The sequence below is a fragment of the Vulpes vulpes genome, chromosome 12 (assembly GCF_048418805.1).
Source record: "Vulpes vulpes isolate BD-2025 chromosome 12, VulVul3, whole genome shotgun sequence".
Classification (NCBI taxonomy): domain Eukaryota; kingdom Metazoa; phylum Chordata; class Mammalia; order Carnivora; family Canidae; genus Vulpes; species Vulpes vulpes.
In genome coordinates, this window is record NC_132791.1 from 120,443,104 (window position 1) to 120,462,943 (window position 19,840).

The window sequence follows — 19,840 nt, forward strand, 5'->3', positions numbered from 1 at the left end:
CCCTCATTCCAGCCGAAGGAAGGTACTTCATCAGGAATCTGAGCACTTATCACAATTGCAATTTCATAGCTTTTCACAAGATTGTCAGCTAAATAACTCTCCCCCACTAGGGAAGCCCACAAGGGCAGAGGTTCTGTTTGTCCTGCTCATCATAGAATTCCTAGGGCCTAGTCTAGCCCCCAGCACACAGTAAGTGAATCCCTCCAGGTGGAAGGCATTTCATCTCTAAATTTCCCTGTGCTTTTTCTATGTATCTATATAACCTTTTCACTTCCTACTTTCTATCATACACACATCCACACATTTAGAGTAGTTTAACTCCTCTGCTCCAATTATTAGCTCCTCAAGGGGAAATCCCATGTCTTCTTAATCTTAAAACCCCTAACACAGAGGCGCCTGGGTGGCTCAGTGGGTTAAGCATCTGCCTTCAGCTCAGATCATGATCCCGGGGTCCTGGCCTCAGGAATCTGCTTCTGCCTCTCCCTCTGCCCGTCCCGCTGCTAATGCTCATTCTCTTTCTCTATCAAATAAAATCTTAAAAAAAAAAAAAAAAAAAAAAACCTAACACAGTATATCACCTATAAATCTAAAGGACTCAATGTACATTAATCTACTCAGGCTAAGCATCAAAGAGGTTAATGAATAAGAGACAAGTCGCCAGGCCAAAATCCACCCAATATCCCTCATCTCCAAAGATTTGAAACAGCTCTCAAGTCAGATCCTATTGTTACTTCCTCCTTGGTGGAAACAGGGAGCGGACACGGGCAGCTGTAGGGAAATTTGTGAAGGAAGGATTAATATAGGCAAAGAATGAAAGACATGGCTTCCAGTCCATGGTTTTGCCACTAGCTTGCTGTGTGACCTTAGGCACATCACAGAGCGTCTCTGGACCTCCACTTATTCCGCCCTTAATAAGCATGTTGTCATAAATTATTTTATGAGCCCTTCCAGCTCTAACATCTTTCTATGACCCTTGGCCACCATAAGGACCCACATCTGTATGGCAGGTGGAGGGCTGAGAGTACCCCCCCTCAACATATGGCAAGAAGAAGGATGAAGACAAGGACACTTAGACATCCCCTTACACTATTCCTCAATCCTCAAAAAGAAAAAAAGAAACCGTAGCTAATGACTAAGCCAGTCCATTGCCCTCCTAGGAAGGACAACAGCCATAATTTGAATATGGATCTGAAGTAAATAAAAGGAGAAAGATACTGAAATGGATGGTCAATAAATAACTTCCAGTTAAACCTGAATTTTTTCCCACATATGTATACTTTCACAGATCTAGTTCGGGAGTGTTCAAGTTAGCACAACCTGGCCTTAAATACTGTGCAAAACACATAGTAAGCATTTTGCTTTCATTTATGTCGTCAATGGTTTCAATGGGGATGACTCATCCTTCCTCTTTAACACTCTGTTCTAATATGGTTTACTATAAATAATGCAGAGAGAGAGAGAGAGAGAGAGAGAGAGAGAGAGGGAGCGGCTGAGGGACTGAACACCAGGCCTCTGCACAGCCAGGTCACTACAGACCCAGGTCCCACAGACAATCCCAAAGTGAGTGCGAGCTTACCCCATCGCCCAGCAGTGGCCCTCATGACAGGAAAGGGAAATGCATCCCTCCACTCTTGGGTATTTAGGACATGTAAGACTGCTATATGCAGATGGGTCAGGGGCTACACGGGGGTTTTAATGCACAAGTTCCTTTAACCTTCTAGAACTTTCCCAAAAACAGAGGTCAGGTGCAAACGCAGGCCACCATGCCTCCTCCCTTAGAGTGTCAAAACTCAACGCATTCTTTTTTAAGATTTTATTTATTTATTCATGAGAGACACAGAGAGAGAGAGGCAGAGACACAGGCAGAGGGAGAAGCAGGCTCCATGCAGGGGGCCCAACATGGGACTTGATCTGAGGTCTCCCGGATCAGGCCGTGGGCTGAAGGCAGCGCTAAACCGCTGGGCCACCCGGGCTGCCGGGTGGTAGATTTTCTTAACAAAAGAAGTGCCTCTTGGGACCCCAAACTCACAGAAGGTCCAAACCACAAATGCAGAAACACTACAACAGTAAGAGGAATCTGCTCCAGGCCGAGGCGATCAGTGGCAGCAGTTGGAAATCACTAGCCCCTCGGCCTCATTCATCTCCCACCTAAGAAGTGAGGTCAACATTCATCCTGGGACTGAGCTGACAAGCGTGCTCTGCACATTCTTTCCAGAATCTACCTCTGAAATCAGACCACAGTCATCCGATGTCATCACTCACTATATTCACCAGATCTGTCACCGAATTATTTTGATCATTTCCAAAAGTCAAATCTACCCTCCCAAAGGACAAGGCAAAGGAATGTGGCACAGACCTTGGAAAGGGTTCCAAAGGAGGATCTCCAAAGTGTCTGGGGCTATGGCCACATCACAGGATTAAGTGATCACTTATGAGACCCTTAGATTCCCATGCACCTGCATCACTCACCCATTATTTGGTCTGCAGGCTGGTAGCACAGGGCTAGTACTATCATCAATTTGGCAGTGCTCCAAATAAAAGATTTCACTGGTTCCTTCCAGAGTTTCTCCCCTGGGCCACAATAGCAGGTTCTGAAGGGCCTGGTTTGACAGCACCGTAGCTCCCATTTACAAAGTACATTCACTGTGCTATGCACTTTACACATTTCATCCACAGAACCACCAAAAAGCATTGGTCTCACTTTTTCCCCAAAAAAGGAAATAGGGGTTCAGAAAGGCTAAGTAACTTGTTGAAGGCACACAGTAAATTCTGGAACCTAGGTTCTCATCCAGAGCCTCTGCTCTTCCCATCATTCCACACTGTCCCAAGGAAACAACACCTCCAACCACCTCCCAGAAAGCCTAAGCCTTGAGTAAGGAACCCCCCCACCCCCCACCCAACCCCAATTCCTGGGCCCTAGTTCACTATCTCCAGCACTTCATGGACTTTGTGCTAGCTGTTTCAGCTTCCCGGTATGTCTGTTCCAGTAGACACCCCCTCCTCTGAACAGCCCCCTCCCCGATCTGCAAACATTACAAGGACATCAAAACAAAGTTATCAGTTGGGTTCCTAGCTTTAGCAGCCAGTCCAAACTCTTTTGTTTGACTCTCAGACAGCTTATTGACCAGGTGATGGGGTCAGAAGTTTGCTTTTCACCTAGCCTCCTCCAGAACCAAGCACCTGGCTTGAAGAAGCAAACGCAGGGCAGGTGGGAAAAATCCACCCAGTGGAGATTTCAGATTTATACAGTCAGCAAGCCAAAAAAAAAAAAAAAAAGGACTCCCCAGCTGATGACTTGTAGAAATGAAAAGGGGTTAAAGGAGGAAAGGTTAGGAACCACAGAAGCACAAATTTACCTCCACCCTTTCCCCTCCTGTATGAACACAGGCATCAGCAGCCCCCTCGATGGAATGTTCTCAGAGACCCTGCATGTCCACATGAAGGAGGCGGAAAGCCAGTGAAGGCAGGAAGCCGACAGACCGTGTGACATGTGCAGCTGCCTTCCATCAGGTGCCTTCACACATCTCCACCCCGATCTGAGAGAGAGTCCTGGCTCCCCACCTGGTTCCTCCTTCCTCACACACCACCCCTCACCCTGACCCCGACACTTTATCTTTGCCTATTGGGAAAACTGGCATTTATCAAGTAATCTACTCCTCATATATTGTTAAACAGACCACAGGGGTTATCAGTGGAGTTGATACAGGAAGATAAACAGCAACCTCTTATGCAAATAGCACTAACGATGTGGGACAGGCCAGAGGACCAAATCGGAATTTAGGAGGACGTGAATCTTAACGCTTTTCCGAGGTTCCAACCCTGGAAACCGCAGGAGCTTGGAAGAGATTCTCCGGATGGATTCTCCTCTTGCTTTCTCGCAGGGAGGGGCAGCGGGGTGCGTGGATCCCACCTGCTTGGCGAAGAAGAGCGGTAGCTTCATGTCTTAGAACTCCTTCCAGTCACCATGGGCTTCACCTCCTTGCAACAGACACTCCATTTTTCTAGGATTTCAGACCCACTGGAACAAGCTCTCGTCAGAAAGGGAGAGAATGGTATTCTCCGAGGTGGGAGTGGGGTCAGAGGGTGGAGGAAAAAACATCCACAGAAAACCAGGGGTTCTGGGTACCTGGCCACGACCAGGGGATGATCCCTCCTCCCTGCTGGGCTCTGCGGATATGCCTCTGCGTGGCAAGAAGCAGGTCCAGGTGGCATCTTTTCAAACCTTTCTCATTATTTGAAGGGCAAACTCACATCAAGAACCAAGAGGTGAGTGGCTCCTAGTGACAAAAGAATTGCATTCAGAGGGACGGAGCAAGCTGCCTCTCACACCAGGCTGCAGGCTGGGGAGGGGGGCAGAATGACAGACTCCAGGGCTGGCCAGAATGAAAGACTGAATGGAATAGCCTAATTTACACAGGAAGTAAGCACTTACCAGACCCTTCATCTCAACACACAAAACCCTCGGCCATATCTGGAAGCAATTACATCCAGTTAACATGATCTGCTTGCCACTAAAATTAACTGCAAACAGAAATATTTTTCACTTTTGCAACAGGGGATGCCAAGGCTTGGCCTATCCCCGCTAGCCCCCGAGCCATTGAATCTAGCTGCTGGGGAATATTTAGCAGCTACCCAGCTCAAAAAACAAAAACCACTCTTGTGGCTGTCAGGACACAAAAAAGTAAAATAGTGGATAATTATGAAGGGCGGGGGGAGAGGTGGCAGTGAAAACCATTGTGCTAGAAATTGAGAAAGGGGCCAGGGGTGTGCACGGGCCCCAAACGGGTGTGCAGCACTCACAAGTCCAGCCCTGGTTTTCCACACTCAACGTCAAGGGAAGAAAAATGTTTTTAGAGTCACTCGATTTAGCAGCGCTTCACATTGTTTTTAGGTCCCATCTTCATCCCTCTGCCAAGGGGACGGGGGTGGGGGGATGTAGGGAGGTAGACTCGCAAATGTTAGCAGATCCTTAATTTAGCAGAGCATTGAGGGGACAACTGTCACGATTTAACTTCTGCACTGAACACTTCCCATCCCTACTCCACGAACGCCTCGAAGTGGCTTTCACCTGCTCCGAGAGAGGCAGGGGCTGTTATTCATTTGAGACGGGCACAGTTTTTCATGGAGAGGATGGAGGGGTGAACCTGCCTCCTGTGGGCACGTACACCCCGAAACGAGCCACTGTCCCATCTCCCAAGCGCCAGGCCAGCTGCCTGGACACACTGACCACTCCCATCCTTCCTCTCTGCACCTGGCCCGCCAACTGGGTAAGAACTTATTTTTATTTTTTTCCTTGAACTGCTGTCAGTGATGCCAGAGACAGATGGACAGATTTGTTTTAAAGTTCCGGGAGGAAGCATCATCTCCAAGCCCCACATCCCTCCACGGGCCCATCATCTCCTCGGGGCCAGGCTCCACGGGCTGCGCCTCCAAGTGCAATTCACTCCCTCGACACCAGGGGCCTTTCACGCGGCAGCAGAGGCAAAGGCAGAAGCAAGCATCCATTTGCCAGACAGCTCACAAACCTCTCTTCTCTAAGAGTCAGGCCAAAGCTTCGCCCAAGAACGAGGTCAAACGCTGCTTTTCTCCGCAAAAAAAAAAAAAAAAAAAATCACATTTACAAACATCACTCGCAGGCAGAAGAAGAAAAGGAAGGAACAACGAAAAGCTTCTCTTTGATTCCAAGGCCACGATGGAGGAAGAAAGTCTTGATACATTAGATGGGAAAAAGTGCTAGGCCATTCTTTTCAAAATGTCTTAAAATGATATTACAAGAAAGAAAAGAAAGAAAAGAAAAGAAAGAAAGAAAGAGAGAGAGAGAGAGAGAGAGAGAGAGAGATCCTTTCAGTGAGGGCCACAGGCCATGCCATGTGCCCACCCCGGGCTCTATACTCCAAGTGCATCCTCCTCCTATGGATAATATCAGGGCAGCACCATATACAGTCCACGCCAGGACGGACTCTCAGAGCTGAGGAAGCAAGAGGTAAGGTATTTCTCCAGAGCCACAGAGCTTCTAAGAGGCAGGGGATAAATTCAAACCCACCTTCCCAGCTGCCCATCGTTCTGCAGCCGACTCCAGAAACTTCTGACACTGCAGGAATGCAAAACCCAAATTTAATCATCCCCTGAACGCCTCCCCCCCCCCAGGGAGACAGCTCCCCATTCACGAGTGGGGGTCTCTCCTCCACCCACCCCCAGACTCCCCACACACATCTAGGGACACGCTCCGCTCTGGCACCACACAGCCATCCAGGCATGGAAACGGTTAAGTCGTCCTCACTGAATAAATCAAAAGTTCAAGGCTGCAACATACCACAATGATTCCCTCTTTACATATGACAAGAACCAGAGAGGGGCTGAAATCCCAAGCATCCTGAGCAGCCCGCACAGGTTATGCCGCCAGGGTCAGGGCCGCGGACCTTTAGAGGCAACATTCATTTCCTGAACAGGACAAGTTCTCCTGACCATAAAGCTAATAGGAACTTCCTCGCACGGCGAGCTCCGGCTGACAGGGCTACTTGTCACTGGCCACGCAGGAGGAGAACGCTGGTTCCCATTAGTGGGTTATGATGCCAGGTGCTACTAATAAGGTACATCGGCAAGAAACAAGAGCCTGCTAAGTTGTCTCTCCAACTCTGGAAGTAATCAGGCCCGGGCTTCAGGGTTGGGGAGGGGCCGTATTTAAAGAGAGGGTGGGGGGCTGGGGGGTGGTTTTAGCCACGGTAGACCCCGACAGCATCTAACCTGCTGAATGGCTTAAATAAATACATTTCAAACAATCCCTCTGCATTTCCCCCACCTACCATAAAAGGCTCCCCCAAATTAACACTAATAATGCTTCCCCCAGCACTCCAGGCCTGATGGATCACCGAGGGCCATTACGGTCGGCCACATCTGCTTCTCACTATGGCAAGGAGAGTTGTGCCAACAGGCCTAATGGCATTAAGATCACAACGCTCAGCTAATCCACTTAGAGATCGACACCGGGCAAGGGTGGCAGGGGGCTCGGTGAGTGAGCGGCGCCCCCCTTGTCAGGCTGGGGTCACAAAGGAAGTGGGAAGCAGGGAGGCAGCCTCACGTGTGAGTCCCTGCTGGGTGTGTTAGGTTACCTGCTACCTCGCTGGGACAGGTTTCAAACCACATGGAGAGGTACGAGGCTAACCTCACTTCACAGGAGAGGAGCCTGATGATTCCGACAGGTGAAGCCCAGATTCACAAGGTAGCGCCAGCTCTCTCACCCACGTGTGCCTGACACCGGTCTGGCCCTGCACTGCATGCCTGGCCCCCTATAAAGATTGGCCATCTGTCTGTCTTGCTCTTGACATGCCCAGAGATGGTGGTTTGTGTCCCTGTACAACTCCTTACTTAATATTTCTGGGGAATCCAAATGGCCCAAAGGAGCGCCCGACTGGCCCAGTCAGAAGCTCATGAGGCTCTTGATCTGGGGGGTTGTGAGTTCAAGCCCCAAGTTGGGTGCAGAAATTACTTAAATAGAGAAAGAAACTTTTAAGAGAAGTAAATAAAAATGGCCCGGAAGAGGGGAAAACTCTTAAAAATCATTTCCAACTGGCCTGCAATTTCTCCCCTTCATCGAAATTTCTGTGACCGAATCTTCTAATAACTTTGCCCAGTGATGTCCCACTGGTTCAGGAAGTTCTTCACGCTGTCTAGCTCAGCTTCGTCCTACTGCAAAGCCCAACACAATCCGTTCCTGCTGAAGGAATTTGGGGCTTGAGGGACAGAGTGGAAAGTGAGCTAGGAACTTAGAACTGAGAAGGTTTTGGCGAGTTTTCAGCCGAAGTTTCCATACCAGCAATAAAGTACTGGATCCCCTGCTTGCAGCTGCACCGATAAGCCTCACGTAGGCAAAACCCGACCATGGTTTTTCCAGACTGAGCCAGCATAAGGACACTGGGGCTTTTAAGGGGAGACAGTAGAAAGGGGGATTTCTGATTATGCTGGCATGAAATTAACAGCAAGGGATTTTTATTTTTGTAAGTGAGTTTCTTTTTCCCTCTCTTTTTCTGGTGTGTGTGTGTGTGTGTGTGTTTGAGTCAGCGTAAAAGGCCCCATCACTAGAAGCTGGTCTCTTCATATAAGTAAGAGATGGTGCGGTATGAGGCAGTGCTCCCTTCAGTCTTCCCTTGGACATGTCTGTTAACCTCTCATGCTTCCCTCTGCCCATCAGGGAATTTGCAACTAGCATCCCCCTTACAGGGTGGCTAGGGCCTGTAAGGACATCTGGCTCCAAATGCACTTAGCACAGAGGCTGTCAGGTATCAAGCACTGAAACTGCTATTGGCCACATCCACCCTTAGCCGCACCTTGCACTGGCAGGAGTTGGGGGGGGGGGGCTCTAGAATGCCCACCCACTACAAACCACAAGCCCACCCTTCCCTCAGTAAGCTGGGGCCTGTGTTCCTCATCTCTGCCTCGGCCACGGGGATCTGCTCGCCTGGCCACAGGCACCGGCTGCTGGACACTGGGTGAGACTGTTCGGTATTTGGAACTGCTGCTGGTGGAGCGCTGCCCAGCTAAATTTAAATGAGAACTGCAATGACTCATCAGGCCTCAGGTCAATAGGACAAAGAGTACCCTAGCCACCAGGGTACAGAAGATGAGCTTTGGGGGGCCGGGGCAGAGGGTGATGCAGGTGCTCACAGGGTGTCGGCCCCACACAGTGCCTGACGTGCACTTTTTACGGTGCTCTATGAACTGACACCTCTGAACGGAAGCAGGACCCAGATGACATAAACGCATTTCTTGCCCTGCACCACCAGTGTGCCATTTCACAAGAGCTGTAAAAAGACAACAGCAAACACCTCCAGAGCACTTACTTGGTGCCACCACTCCTTGCACTTGACAAACATTTGCTGATGAATCTTTGTAACAAACAACTCAGTGGGTAGGTGCTGTTGTTATTTCCATTTTACCAAGGACCAAATAGACACAGAAAGGTTAAGTAACACAACCATAGTCACACAGCCGGTAAGCGGTAAAATCAGGATTCTGGCCCTGAAAGTCTAATTTGCTTGAGATGCACATTTACTACATGTAAAACATCAGAGGGGCGGCAGTGGGGATGCCCCGGGAAATTTTTCTTTCTACCAGAACAACTGCCATCGAGTCAGGACGTCCACCTAACACCACCGACACAGAACCTAAGAAAACCTCCCATTATCAAGGAAAATTCAGTAACCCTCCAGTGGGCACACTGAGGCACGCCTGTATTCATTTAGCGAGATTCTGGAGTCTTTCCATTGGACTTGTTTTAAAGTCATTAATTTAAAAAAAAAATTTTTTTTAAGTGATTGGAAATGTTTTTCCCCTGAATTAGCAAGAAATAAAAGAGTTGTGAATGGAGTTTGATTTTAACAGTTTAGGATAATCACTATTTTAAAGATTCATAAATAGAGTTCCTAGAACAAGCAGGAGGCGAACGTGTCACTGAAGTGTTCTTCCTTCCTCTCCCTCCAGCAATTAGCAGCTCCATCCAATAGTGACAGCAAATTAAAATGGGACTTTTCTCACTGAGATGAAAGAACAGGCCACTTCCCCTCCCCTGGAAAGAAAACGAAAGAAATCATCTTCAAAATGTCCCAGAGTTCAGTCTCGATCCCATTTAATACTTACTCCGTAAGTATTAAAAAACGAAGTCAGAGCGGACAGGAACAGACCAGAGGGACCCCCTATTTTCACTGGCTGACTGCCAATCCAGATTCCCAGACAGAGCAAAATGCAATTAGCCAAAAGGACCTCGAGAAGATGGGAGAGCAGCATGGATTAAGAGAACTTTTTTTAAGAAGTCAACAATTGAGAAACAGTTCATCTGAGCACCTCATTTTATGAACAAAGGCGTTAAGCTCAGAATGGGAAAGAGCCCAACAATGGTCACGGAGCTAAAAACACAAAGTGGAGTCTAGAGGCCTGGCCTCCACCCCAGCTGGGCACCACACCACAGAGCCTCCTGCCATCTTCCCAACTTCACAACTACCGACCTCTCCAAAGGCTAGATTTCCAGGAGCTTATACACATAAGTCATTCATCACCCCCAAAAGGACACTTCCTGGAAATAGAAATGGGTTCAGAAAGGATTTGGGCAAATCTGTGAATGACAGAACAGCCACAAATAGCTACTCAGAGACGTCGGGCTTCACACCTGACCTTTAAGATTGACGTCAAGGAAGATAGCTGTGGCCTCTAACGGTGGTATCTTAGGGATGGTGCTGGCACCTAAAGACTAGGTCAGATGGATCTGCCCCAGAAGGGCAGTGCCCATGTGCTTATATGGCCTGGCGCAGAGCACTCAGGGCTGGGCATCAGAAGGAGAGCTGGGCTCCTGACCCTTATCCATTTATAGCTATGTGACCTTGGGCAAGTCACATATTGGCTCCAAAGCTCATTTTCCTCGTCTGCAAGGTGATGCTGAACATGGTCCACGATCCCGGATCCAAAACTCTTGGCTACTACAGAAATCCAAATTGTTTGTATTTCAGGAAGATACTACAGAGCCCACCGTGTTTGCCAATCCCAGAGGAGTCTAGGGAAGCACTCTGTAATCAAACACATTAATATTTTTGCAGCAAAACATATGAATATTCAAAATAGGCAGGATAAATATAGTCTCACATCAGTTCAGATCAGGTTTTGCCACTAAATGAGCTGCACAAAACCTTTTAGCTTTCAGAGTTTCTCAGACTTCATATTCACAGATATGGAATGATGGACTTGCTCAGGGGAGGCTGCAGGGTGAGGAGAGAGAGAGAAAGTCATCAAAAGTACTGGGCAAAGAAGAAAGTGCTACAACTGATCCAAGGCACTGTTAATATTACCGTCGTTGCTGTCGTTATTCTACAGCACATTCCCAGCAGAGCTGGGTCTGACCTCAGAGGTGCCTAAAGCCGGCAGGATGATGAAAGGGGTCCAAGAGTAAGAGAGTAAGGGCAACTGCTAAGCTCCCCAAAGTGGCTGAAACCAAGGTCAACAGCTGCTGGCCCTTTACATGGTCAACCACGGAAAACAGAGCAGCGGGCCACCTGAGAGAGACCAAGGCAAGGAGCCAGGCAGAAATTGGTCATCTCGACTATGTGGTTCGTGCACCCTAGAGCTGGTCCTAAGAAGCAGCCTGGAAGGGCGGCACACATGGGCCTGGGGAGCTGGCTGAGATCCGTCCTTGTGCTTCCCGAGCTTCCCTTCAAGAACCAGGCAAGAGGTCCTAATGTGTGTGTGTGTGTGTGTGTGTGTGTGTGTGTGTGTGTGTTTGCAGGATTCAGGCCTTAACCAATCTAAGGGTCTGCTGTAGAAGATTCAGAGTTATGCTATATGTTGGCAAATTGAACTCCAATAAAAAGAAATTTAAAAAAAAATTAAAATTAAAAATAAAAACAAAAAAGAAGATTCAGAGTCCCCGGGAAACCAGACCCAGCTCTGTTTCCGCAGCACTCAATTCAGAAACACATTCAGACCAGGCTGTGTGAGCCTGGGGAGACTCGGGGCTCAGAATGAGGACCATGTTCACACCTAAGTCAACCATACCGACAGCCGTAATCTTATCAACCCATGTATATACCTTTGAGAAGGAGAAGGTAGGTACACCTGGCTCAGGTGAGCTGGTCCCTAGCTCATCCCTAGCTTCTCAGACCCAGATAAGCCGACATGCAGAACAGCTCCAGCCTTGCAGACGCAGAGAGAGAGAGAAAAAGAAAGATGAAGCTAAAGAAGCAGAGTCCAATCTTCCAGAAGCCTGCTGGGGCCCTCCCTCCCTCAGATCCTGTCCTCTGTGATGGGAGCACACCACAGAAGGTTGTGGTGTCCAGAACCTGGATCTGGGTTCTGCACCTGCCTGCAGAATGCCACTGGTCTTTGGGGTCTGTGAACTTTCTGGATCCTTCAGGTAAGTAAGTCCCATTTAATTTACCCAAGGAGCCTCTGTCCTGTCTTCCCATCAGTCCACGACTACAGGTGATGCTGCTATGCTGTTCCTGCCGAGCACCAAGCTCTGCAGAGACCACATGTTTGCGAGTGTCTCCTGTCTGCAGCTCTCTCCCTCACCAGCCTGGGACTCAAGCAGCCTCATGACCCGATTCAGACCCAACTCTCCCACCTGTGTACCTTTCCTGCCCTCTCCCCCTTCTCCTCCTCCCCTCCATGCCCTTCTGCTCCCTGGGGATCCAGCACCAAGAATTGCCAGGTACCTTAACCTCTAACAACACTTTAGTCTATGGCTTAAAAGTAAAATAAAATGAAACCTGTAGCCTGTTGTTTTGTCATGTTCATCGCTGCTGTTTACAGCCAATCCCACAGCATCCTGATGTCAAAGTCTCCCCTTCAGACTATTTTGTCTCACCCTTTTATTTGTACTAGAGGTTGTGATGTATGGGGACGTACAGAGAACAGGAATTAGGGAAGTGGCACCATAATCCAGGAGTTCTGAGGGAGAGAGGAAAAAACCTCCCACCGAGTGCACCTAACCAGAAGCCAGGGGGTGGCCACAGGAACCTTTTTATGCCTCCTTGATTTCTTCAATCCCATGGCTTTCCACCCAAGGCTCTGCCCAGGCTATAGTTTCTTGGGCTGCAGCAGCTTACTTTGTGCCCTAGTCAAAAACACATTTGCCATGTCAGCAGCCCGCAGCTGAGGATCCCTGGACCAGTGCCCTCCCCTTCCTAAGCTCACAGGGATGGGGACATTTTCCGCACTGCCTCCTGGCCAGCAGAGCCCCAAGGGAAGGCAGCGCCGTGGATACTACTCTCTAGACTTCAGAGTCAAGGGAGGCAATCCAGAGACCTGAACAAAACGGGGGACCGATAGGTCAGTGCATCACCTGCACACTTACCGTGTGCCACTAGCTCACCACTCTAGGGATTTCTGGAGGTTACTTCATCAATTCGGCACCATGCTCCACTGACCCTCTCCATTTTAATTTTTTTAAGTGGGCTCCATACCCAGCACAGAGCCCAACACGGGCTAGAACTCATGACCCTGAGATCAAGACCTGAGCTGCGATCAAGCATCAGGATACTTGACCGAATGAATCACCTAGACGTCGCATCTCTGTTTGAAAAAGTAAAACAAAGCTCAGGAAGGTTACATAACTATCCCAAGTTCTCACGGCGAGATGAAGCTAGTTCCATGGCCCATCCTCCGCGCAGTGTAATACAGCCAGGCCTCCACCTCTCCCCAGAGGACAGAGGGTCCCACAGAATGGGTGCCTGGACTTTCTGGGGGCAGGTATCTTCTGTAGCCCACCCAGGTATAGAAACAACCAGGACCAGAAGAGAGGCAGAAATATAATTACTTTCCACCGTACTCCACTTCCCATAGCACCTATCTGAAATAATTCACATCTAGAAAAGATGATAAATCTATCCAGTCAAGTTTGGGGAGGGGGGCTTCCTCTTTAGGAAAGTTTGAACGAAAAACAAACACATCCTTGGTCTATTTCCGAGTGGTACAAGCATCAAGAAGACACACCTTGCTGGTGGTTATTTTTTGTGCCCACCGGAAAAATCCGGCTACATTTAGCTCAGCAGCAATTTCCACGAAGTCAGTCTCAGAGCCACGGATCAGTCAGTGTCGGAACAGGTTCCAGCTGGGTTTGGGGTAGTCAGCCAACCTCCAGAGGCCTCCCCGGCCCCCACACCCTCTCACATCCCCTTCTCCTGTACCTGACCCAGCAACAGAGAACAGTTGGAGGAAAAGGGTTGCTAAAGTACAGAATCCCCCCAAGATCAATAAAACAGCAGGCGAGAGGGTGTACAGGAAATGTTATTGTGGATGGCAACCAAAGGGGACTCCCTGACACCATTCACCTGACCCTGGGACCAGATGGCAAAATGATGGGCACATGGTCACAAGAGATCCAAGTAAAAGCCAAACCCACTACTGAGCCCGTCCATATTTACTCCCTCATGATGAGCAATTCTCAAAACCCTCTGTTCTGTAGACGTGATCCTCTTCAGTGCCAAGTGACTGCAAGAGGTGGCAAAGTACAAGGCGACTAAGTGTGAATCCACCCCTGTCTCTTATGGTCTATAGGTGACCCCAGGAAAAGGTCTGAGCATCTTCCTACCTGGAAGGAAAACATCACCCAGCTCAGAGGACTGTTGTCACAAAAACGTGACTCCATCTAAAGCAGTCAGTCTTGCACCAGGCACGTATGTCCTAAGAGCTCAACAAATGGTCATTTCACAGAGGAAAAAAAAAAAAACAGAAGCCAGAGGAGAGCCAATGCTAGCCCAAAGTTGCATTTAATTCAACCTTGAGATAGGATAAGAATAAGACTGCAAGGCTGCAACGTTGAAACTCTCGTACCCATCCTTCCCCCTTGAATTTAAATCAACTCCCTCTGAATGTGTTTGCAGGGGCAGAGAATGAGGAAGGAGAGGAAGCAACATTCCTGGTGATAAATGGTCACCAGGAATGACGTGTAGAACCTGCAGCTGCTCACACGGCCTAAGCAGTGTCCAGCCCCTCCCATGCTCCAGAGCTGCACACTGCCAGCCTCGGCAGGGAGCACTGCCCAGGGACCTGGGGACCTGAAACCAGGCAACACAGCCAGATCCAGACCATGGAAGACCCTCTACCCCAATCCCACTTGCCCTTCTCCCTCCCTCTGGTTTATTAGTCACTCCAGGTAAAGGCAACCAGACCCAACGACAGAAGGACCAGAAGAGTGCTCAAACGCAACGAGAAAGAGAAGAGAGCCTGGTAAGAGGCTGGGCCCCTGAGTTCCCCAATGCTCAGGAAAGACCCAAGGCCCTCTTGCCACATTTGAAGATTATGTACCCCACCCCACCCCGCCCTGCCATCAGGACTTAGAGAAATCATTTTTTGTTTTGTTTTGTTTTGTTTTTAACAAAGAACAGGGAGGACAGGGGAGCCAGGCCCCAGGGCTTGGGAGAAGCTGGGCATGAAGGCAGGGTGTCAGAGCTGAAAGTCTGGGGCTAGGGTGTGGGGTGCGGGGCTGGAGTGGACCCTACCTGTGCTGCTCCACAGCCTCGTTATCAGGAAGCTCCACCCCACACACGCTGCACTGCTCCCCGATGGTCCGGCTCTCCGACTTCATGCCCACAGCCAGCTCACCCAGTTTGTTGAACAGCTCCCTCTGGATGAAGCCCTGGGGCAGCAGCCCCCCGTAGGTGCTGAAGTCCATGGACACAGCCAGGGCAGGCTGCACGTGGAGGCCAGGAGTCATTGAAGAGGGCATGCTCAACACGGCGTCGGCCTTGTGGTTGGGCAATACGGAGTAGATGCCCAGATGTTTCTCAGCGGGGGGCGCAGGGTGCTCCGGTCGGCCGGGGGGCCCCTGGCCAGCCTCAGTTGGAGGCGGCAGCTGCTCAGCGCTCTCCTCACGCCCGTAATGCAGCTCCCGAGCACTGGTGATGACGCTGCTCCGAGTTGGGGTCCCGGGCCCCTCTTTGCCTCTCTCTTCCACTTTGTCCCCCACGGCACCCACCACACTGGACTCGGTGGCCCCAGGGCTGTCCTGGCCAGGCGCCTCATCCACCTGCATCATCTCGGTCTTCACCTCAGCCACCGCAGCGTGCCGCCCACCCCCAGTCATTGCTGGCTCCTCGGGCCCTGCGGGAGGCTGAAGAGCTCCCTGGAGGAGAGACTGTCCTATGGTCATCAAACTGTCCACCGCGGCCTTGGTGGGACTCATGGCTGAAGGACCGAATGAAGTGGAGACTGAGGGGCTCTGGTCCACCAGGGGTCCGGGGAGGCTCTGTGCAGCCACACTGGCATACCCACTCTCCTCGCTGGAATGCTTCGAGATGAAGATGTTCTTGAGGTACCGGGCTCTGCGGTCCTCTTCCTCCTCGGCCCCACCATCAGCCATGGTGGCCTCCGTGTCATTGTCATCTGAGGCCTGGATGGTCTCCAGGATCTTCAGGCACTGTTCCTCCAGGTACTCGATCTCTAAGATCTCGGCTGCGTACAGCAGGTCATCCAGGTCCTCCGCCTTGGCCTGCAGCGTGGCCGTGTACGCGTACTCCAGAATCTGCTGGAAGGTCTTCGGCGACAGGAAGTCCAGAGTATAGTGCTGGCTGTTGCGGTGGAAGAGGATCTCAAACATCTTGCTGGTACAGGCCAGCACAGTCCGGTGGGCGTGGAACTCCTGGCTGTCCACCATGATGACCACATCGCACAGCGTCCCGGCCAGCCGCATCTGGTTGGCCTTACACAGGAGGCCTGTGGGGTGGCTGGGGTTCTGCAGCTGGATCATGCCCATCTTCGTCAGATCCATGGCGCTCCCCTCGGCTTAGGCATGAGGCTCTCTTTCCTTTCTGGCTCTGCGTGCGTGGCGGGGCTGGGTGGGTGTCCGGGCCGAGCAAGAGGGCTGGAGGGGATAAGGGAGAGGCGGGGGAAAAAAATGAGAGAACAAAAGATAGGTTAGTGTCCCAGAATGCAAGGAGTCAAACCACACAGCACCCCCATAGCCCCCTAGTAATAAGACAGCCTGGGCGATTTTCACCAGGGCGGAAGGCGGGAGGGGAGGAAGCTTCCTATAACCTAGCACATCTGCCTTTACAAGCCCAGGTACGAAGAGAGTCAAGAAAAGGTCCTGCCACAGCATAAGCTTCGTTCACTGCTCTGTGATGTCCGTCAGATGAAGCGAAATGGGAATTACAGTGAAGTCTTGGGAATCCTGGGCTTTCTTGAAGTCTGAGGGTAGGTTCCCATACAGGGCCAAGATGCATGATGAGAAAGTGCCGGCACACACTCTTAAGTAAGAATTTGACCCCTTCCTCTAGTCCACTGAAGCCCTGGATTTCACGTTCAACCCCTGTGCAGTAAACCTCAGCTTCTCAACAAAGTCTCTCTACGTTGTGCCTCACCGTGGCAGCCGGAGGAGCACAGGCAAGACTACCTGGGGCTAGCAGCCGACAGTCCTGGCCCACGGAAACCTCTGAGCAAGGGCGCTCCTCTCTGGCCCATCCCACCCCCAGCCAGTGCCTCCTAGGCCTCTGCCCCTCCACTCTTCTCAGGGCTGCAAGAGACTGACCCACTCATGCCCTGACCACTGCCCCCCTCCCTGCCCAGGCAACAACGGGAACACACACACCTGTAACCCTCACACTAGTCTGGCTTGCCTCCACCCATAGGTGCCTCAGAGCTACTGCACGGGTAATCCAAAATCTGGCCTGTGTGTGCACATGGGCATGCATGTGCACGCAGCAGCCAGAGGGGGAGAGTCAACACGTGTGCACACACTTATAGGAGATGTCAACCTACCTCCTGCCCACGAGTGCCCAGCAGACAAGAGGATCTCTAAGATGTGGGGGAACAGGCTATGAAAGATCTAGAGAGAAAGATCATAGAAAACATGTACCCCGACAGCCAGGTGCACACATGCTGAGTACATGAACTCCAAGCATGTCCCACAGGCTCCCAAGTCCTGTGCCCAGGAGCCAGAGCGGGCGCGGACATGGCTTGGAGGCACCAGAAGTGATAGTGGTGCAGCATCTACTGCGTGTGTTAGAAACGGGAGGAAGAGAGAACAGGCTGGGAAACAAAGGCCTCTCCCAAAGAGCTGTTTGGGATCAGTAGCAGGGCTCTGGGAGTCCCTAGCCGATTTAAAGTGTTAGAAAGACATCATCACCCAGACCGAGGTGCCCCCCAGCCTCCGCCTTGCCCTGGCCAAGGCTGCAGTGCAACGAACGGGGAGCCCACCAGAGCACAGGCTCTCCCCGGCTCTTGAAGCACTGCCTGCCTCCGCCCCCAAAAGGAGCCCTACTGGCTCCAGAGCCACAGATCTCACGCGGAAAGGGTTAACAGGGCTGCACGGTCGGGACACTTCTGCTGCCCACCCTGGGGGGCACTAAGGCCATCCAGAGTGAAGCTGCCGCTCGTCCGCGCCGTCCGCCGCGCGTGCGCTGCCGGCAGCCCGAGGGGCTTCGGGGAACGAGGAGGGGCCACCGAGGATTGGAAGCGGGGCCCCCCGCAGTCCCTCCGCGGTGCCGGCGCCCTGGGTCCCGCGGGACCCCAGGGTGCTCCGGCCCGGCCGACCCGCACCCTCGGCTCGGCGGCGCGGGCTGCAGCGCCCGGCCCCGCGGGCGGGGGGACGCCGGCGCCGACCCGCTCCGGCTCCGGGATCGGTCTCGCTCGCACGCGCCCCAGTCCCAGCCGCCCCCACGGAGACTTGGACGCGACTTCGGCAAACTTGGGGAAGCAACTTTTCCCGGGGAGCCAGACCGCAGCAAGAGAAGGAGCCGCGTTAGGCAGGAGGAGGAGCGAAAGGGAGCCGGGCGCGAGGCAGGGTCCGGGCGGGCTGGGCGCCTGGGCGCGAGCGGGCGCGAGCGGGCGCGAGGAGGCGGACCCGCCCCGCGCCCGGGGGAAGCACAAAAGCCCGACAGCGGCTTGGGGAAGGAGAGGCCAGCAGGGAGCCGCAGCCCTCCCCGCCGGCCCGGCCGTGGCCCCGGCGGCCACCGGCAGGCTGCCCGGCGCGGCACGGGGCGAGCGCCCCGGGGAGCCGCGAGGGCACCGCTGCAGGCGCGTCCGTGCGCGCCAGGGGTCCGCGGGGCGCCGCCGAGCGCACCGGGGCGCGTGCGGGAGCCCTGGGGCGCGCGGGGAGCTGCGGCCGCCCGGCCTGGGGGACGCGTCCCGACGCATCAGGTGCGGAGCCCGGGCACCCCCGAGCGCCGCCCGGAGCGCACCGCCCGGTCTCGCCCGCTCCCGCCCGCGGCTGGTCCCGCCGAGAGCCGCGGAGGGCCCGGAGCCCCGAAGACCCCGCGGAGCCCCGCCACGGCCGCCCCTCCCCCGCCCCGCGAAACGGGGGGGGGGGTCAAGCCCAATCAGGGGGAAAAAGGACCCCACCACGTTTTTCAAAGAGAAAGCGATAAGCCCAAGTGGATCCGAGCCCGCTCCCCTCCGCCCCGGTCCGCTCCTCGGAGCCCCGGATTCCAGCCTCGCAGCCGGCCGGCAAATAAGCACAGAGAGACCGCAACCCTGTCGCGCCCGCGCACCGGCCGCGCACCGGGGAGCGCCCTCCGGCTCCCGCTCCGGCTCCCGCTCCGGCTCCCGCTCCGGCTCCCGCTCCCGCTCCCGCTCCCGCTCCCGCCGGCCCCGCCGGTACAAAGCCTCCGGCTCCCCGACCCCCGCCCGCGCCCTCCGCGCCGCGGGCCGCTCGGCCCCCACCTCCCGCCCGGCCGTGCCGGGAGCGCAGGGGCCGGGGAGGCGGCTGCGCCCACGCTGACAGCCGGGGCTCCCCCGGCGGCCGACCCCAGCCCGCGGCGGCCGCGGCAGGACGGGAACAAGCCGAGCGGCCGGAGCGAGCGCGCCCCCCGACCTCTCCGGCCCCGGGCGCCCCCGCCGGCCCCGCACTCACCGCCGCCGACCGGGCGCCGCGGGGGGGTGTGCGCGCCTCGGGGGTGTGCGCCCGCGCCGGGCCGGCTGCGGCCGGGAACTGTTGCTCCCGTCTCAGAATCCCGGCGGCAGCGGCGGCATCGCCCGGCAGTTCGCAGTACCCGCTCTCATCGCCCTCAACTCCTCTCTGCTGCGAGGTTAGCAAATCACCACCGGCTGCGGCGCCTCCGCCGCGTCCCACGTCAACGCCGAGCCCCCTCCCCTGCGAGGCCCCGGCGCCTCTCCATCTTTAGTGCTGGCGGCCGAGCCGGCGCGCTGCCCACAGCGGCCCCCCTTCCCTCCCCTTCCCTCCCTTCCCTCCCCCTTCCCTCCCCCTTCCCTCCCCCTTCCCTCCCCCTTCCCTCCCCGCCCGCGCCGTCCCCGGCCTCAGCCCGCCCACCCCCCCCCGACTGGCCGAGCCCGCGCGCGCTCCCCGCCCCACCCTCCCCTCCCCTCCCCTCCCGTCCCCTCCGCGCCTCCCCTCCCCTTCCCT

General features: G+C 53.6%; 1 protein-coding gene across 5 annotated transcripts in view; it reads right to left on the bottom strand.

The window, feature by feature from the left end:
- ZBTB16 (zinc finger and BTB domain containing 16) overlaps positions 1–19,840 on the bottom strand; it is a 187,636-nt gene that overhangs the window by 166,689 nt on the left and 1,107 nt on the right. For 2 of the 5 annotated variants that reach the window (XM_072729761.1, XM_072729762.1), the window contains exon 2: positions 14,982–16,342. In XM_072729761.1, coding sequence (XP_072585862.1) covers positions 14,982–16,249 — 1,268 coding nt within the window. In that variant the 5' untranslated portion in view covers positions 16,250–16,342. Of the gene's footprint in view, positions 1–14,981; positions 16,343–17,238; positions 17,306–19,140; positions 19,192–19,330; positions 19,644–19,840 lie in introns of those variants that run through there. The other 3 variants (XM_072729759.1, XM_072729758.1, XM_072729763.1) reach the window with 3 other exon arrangements.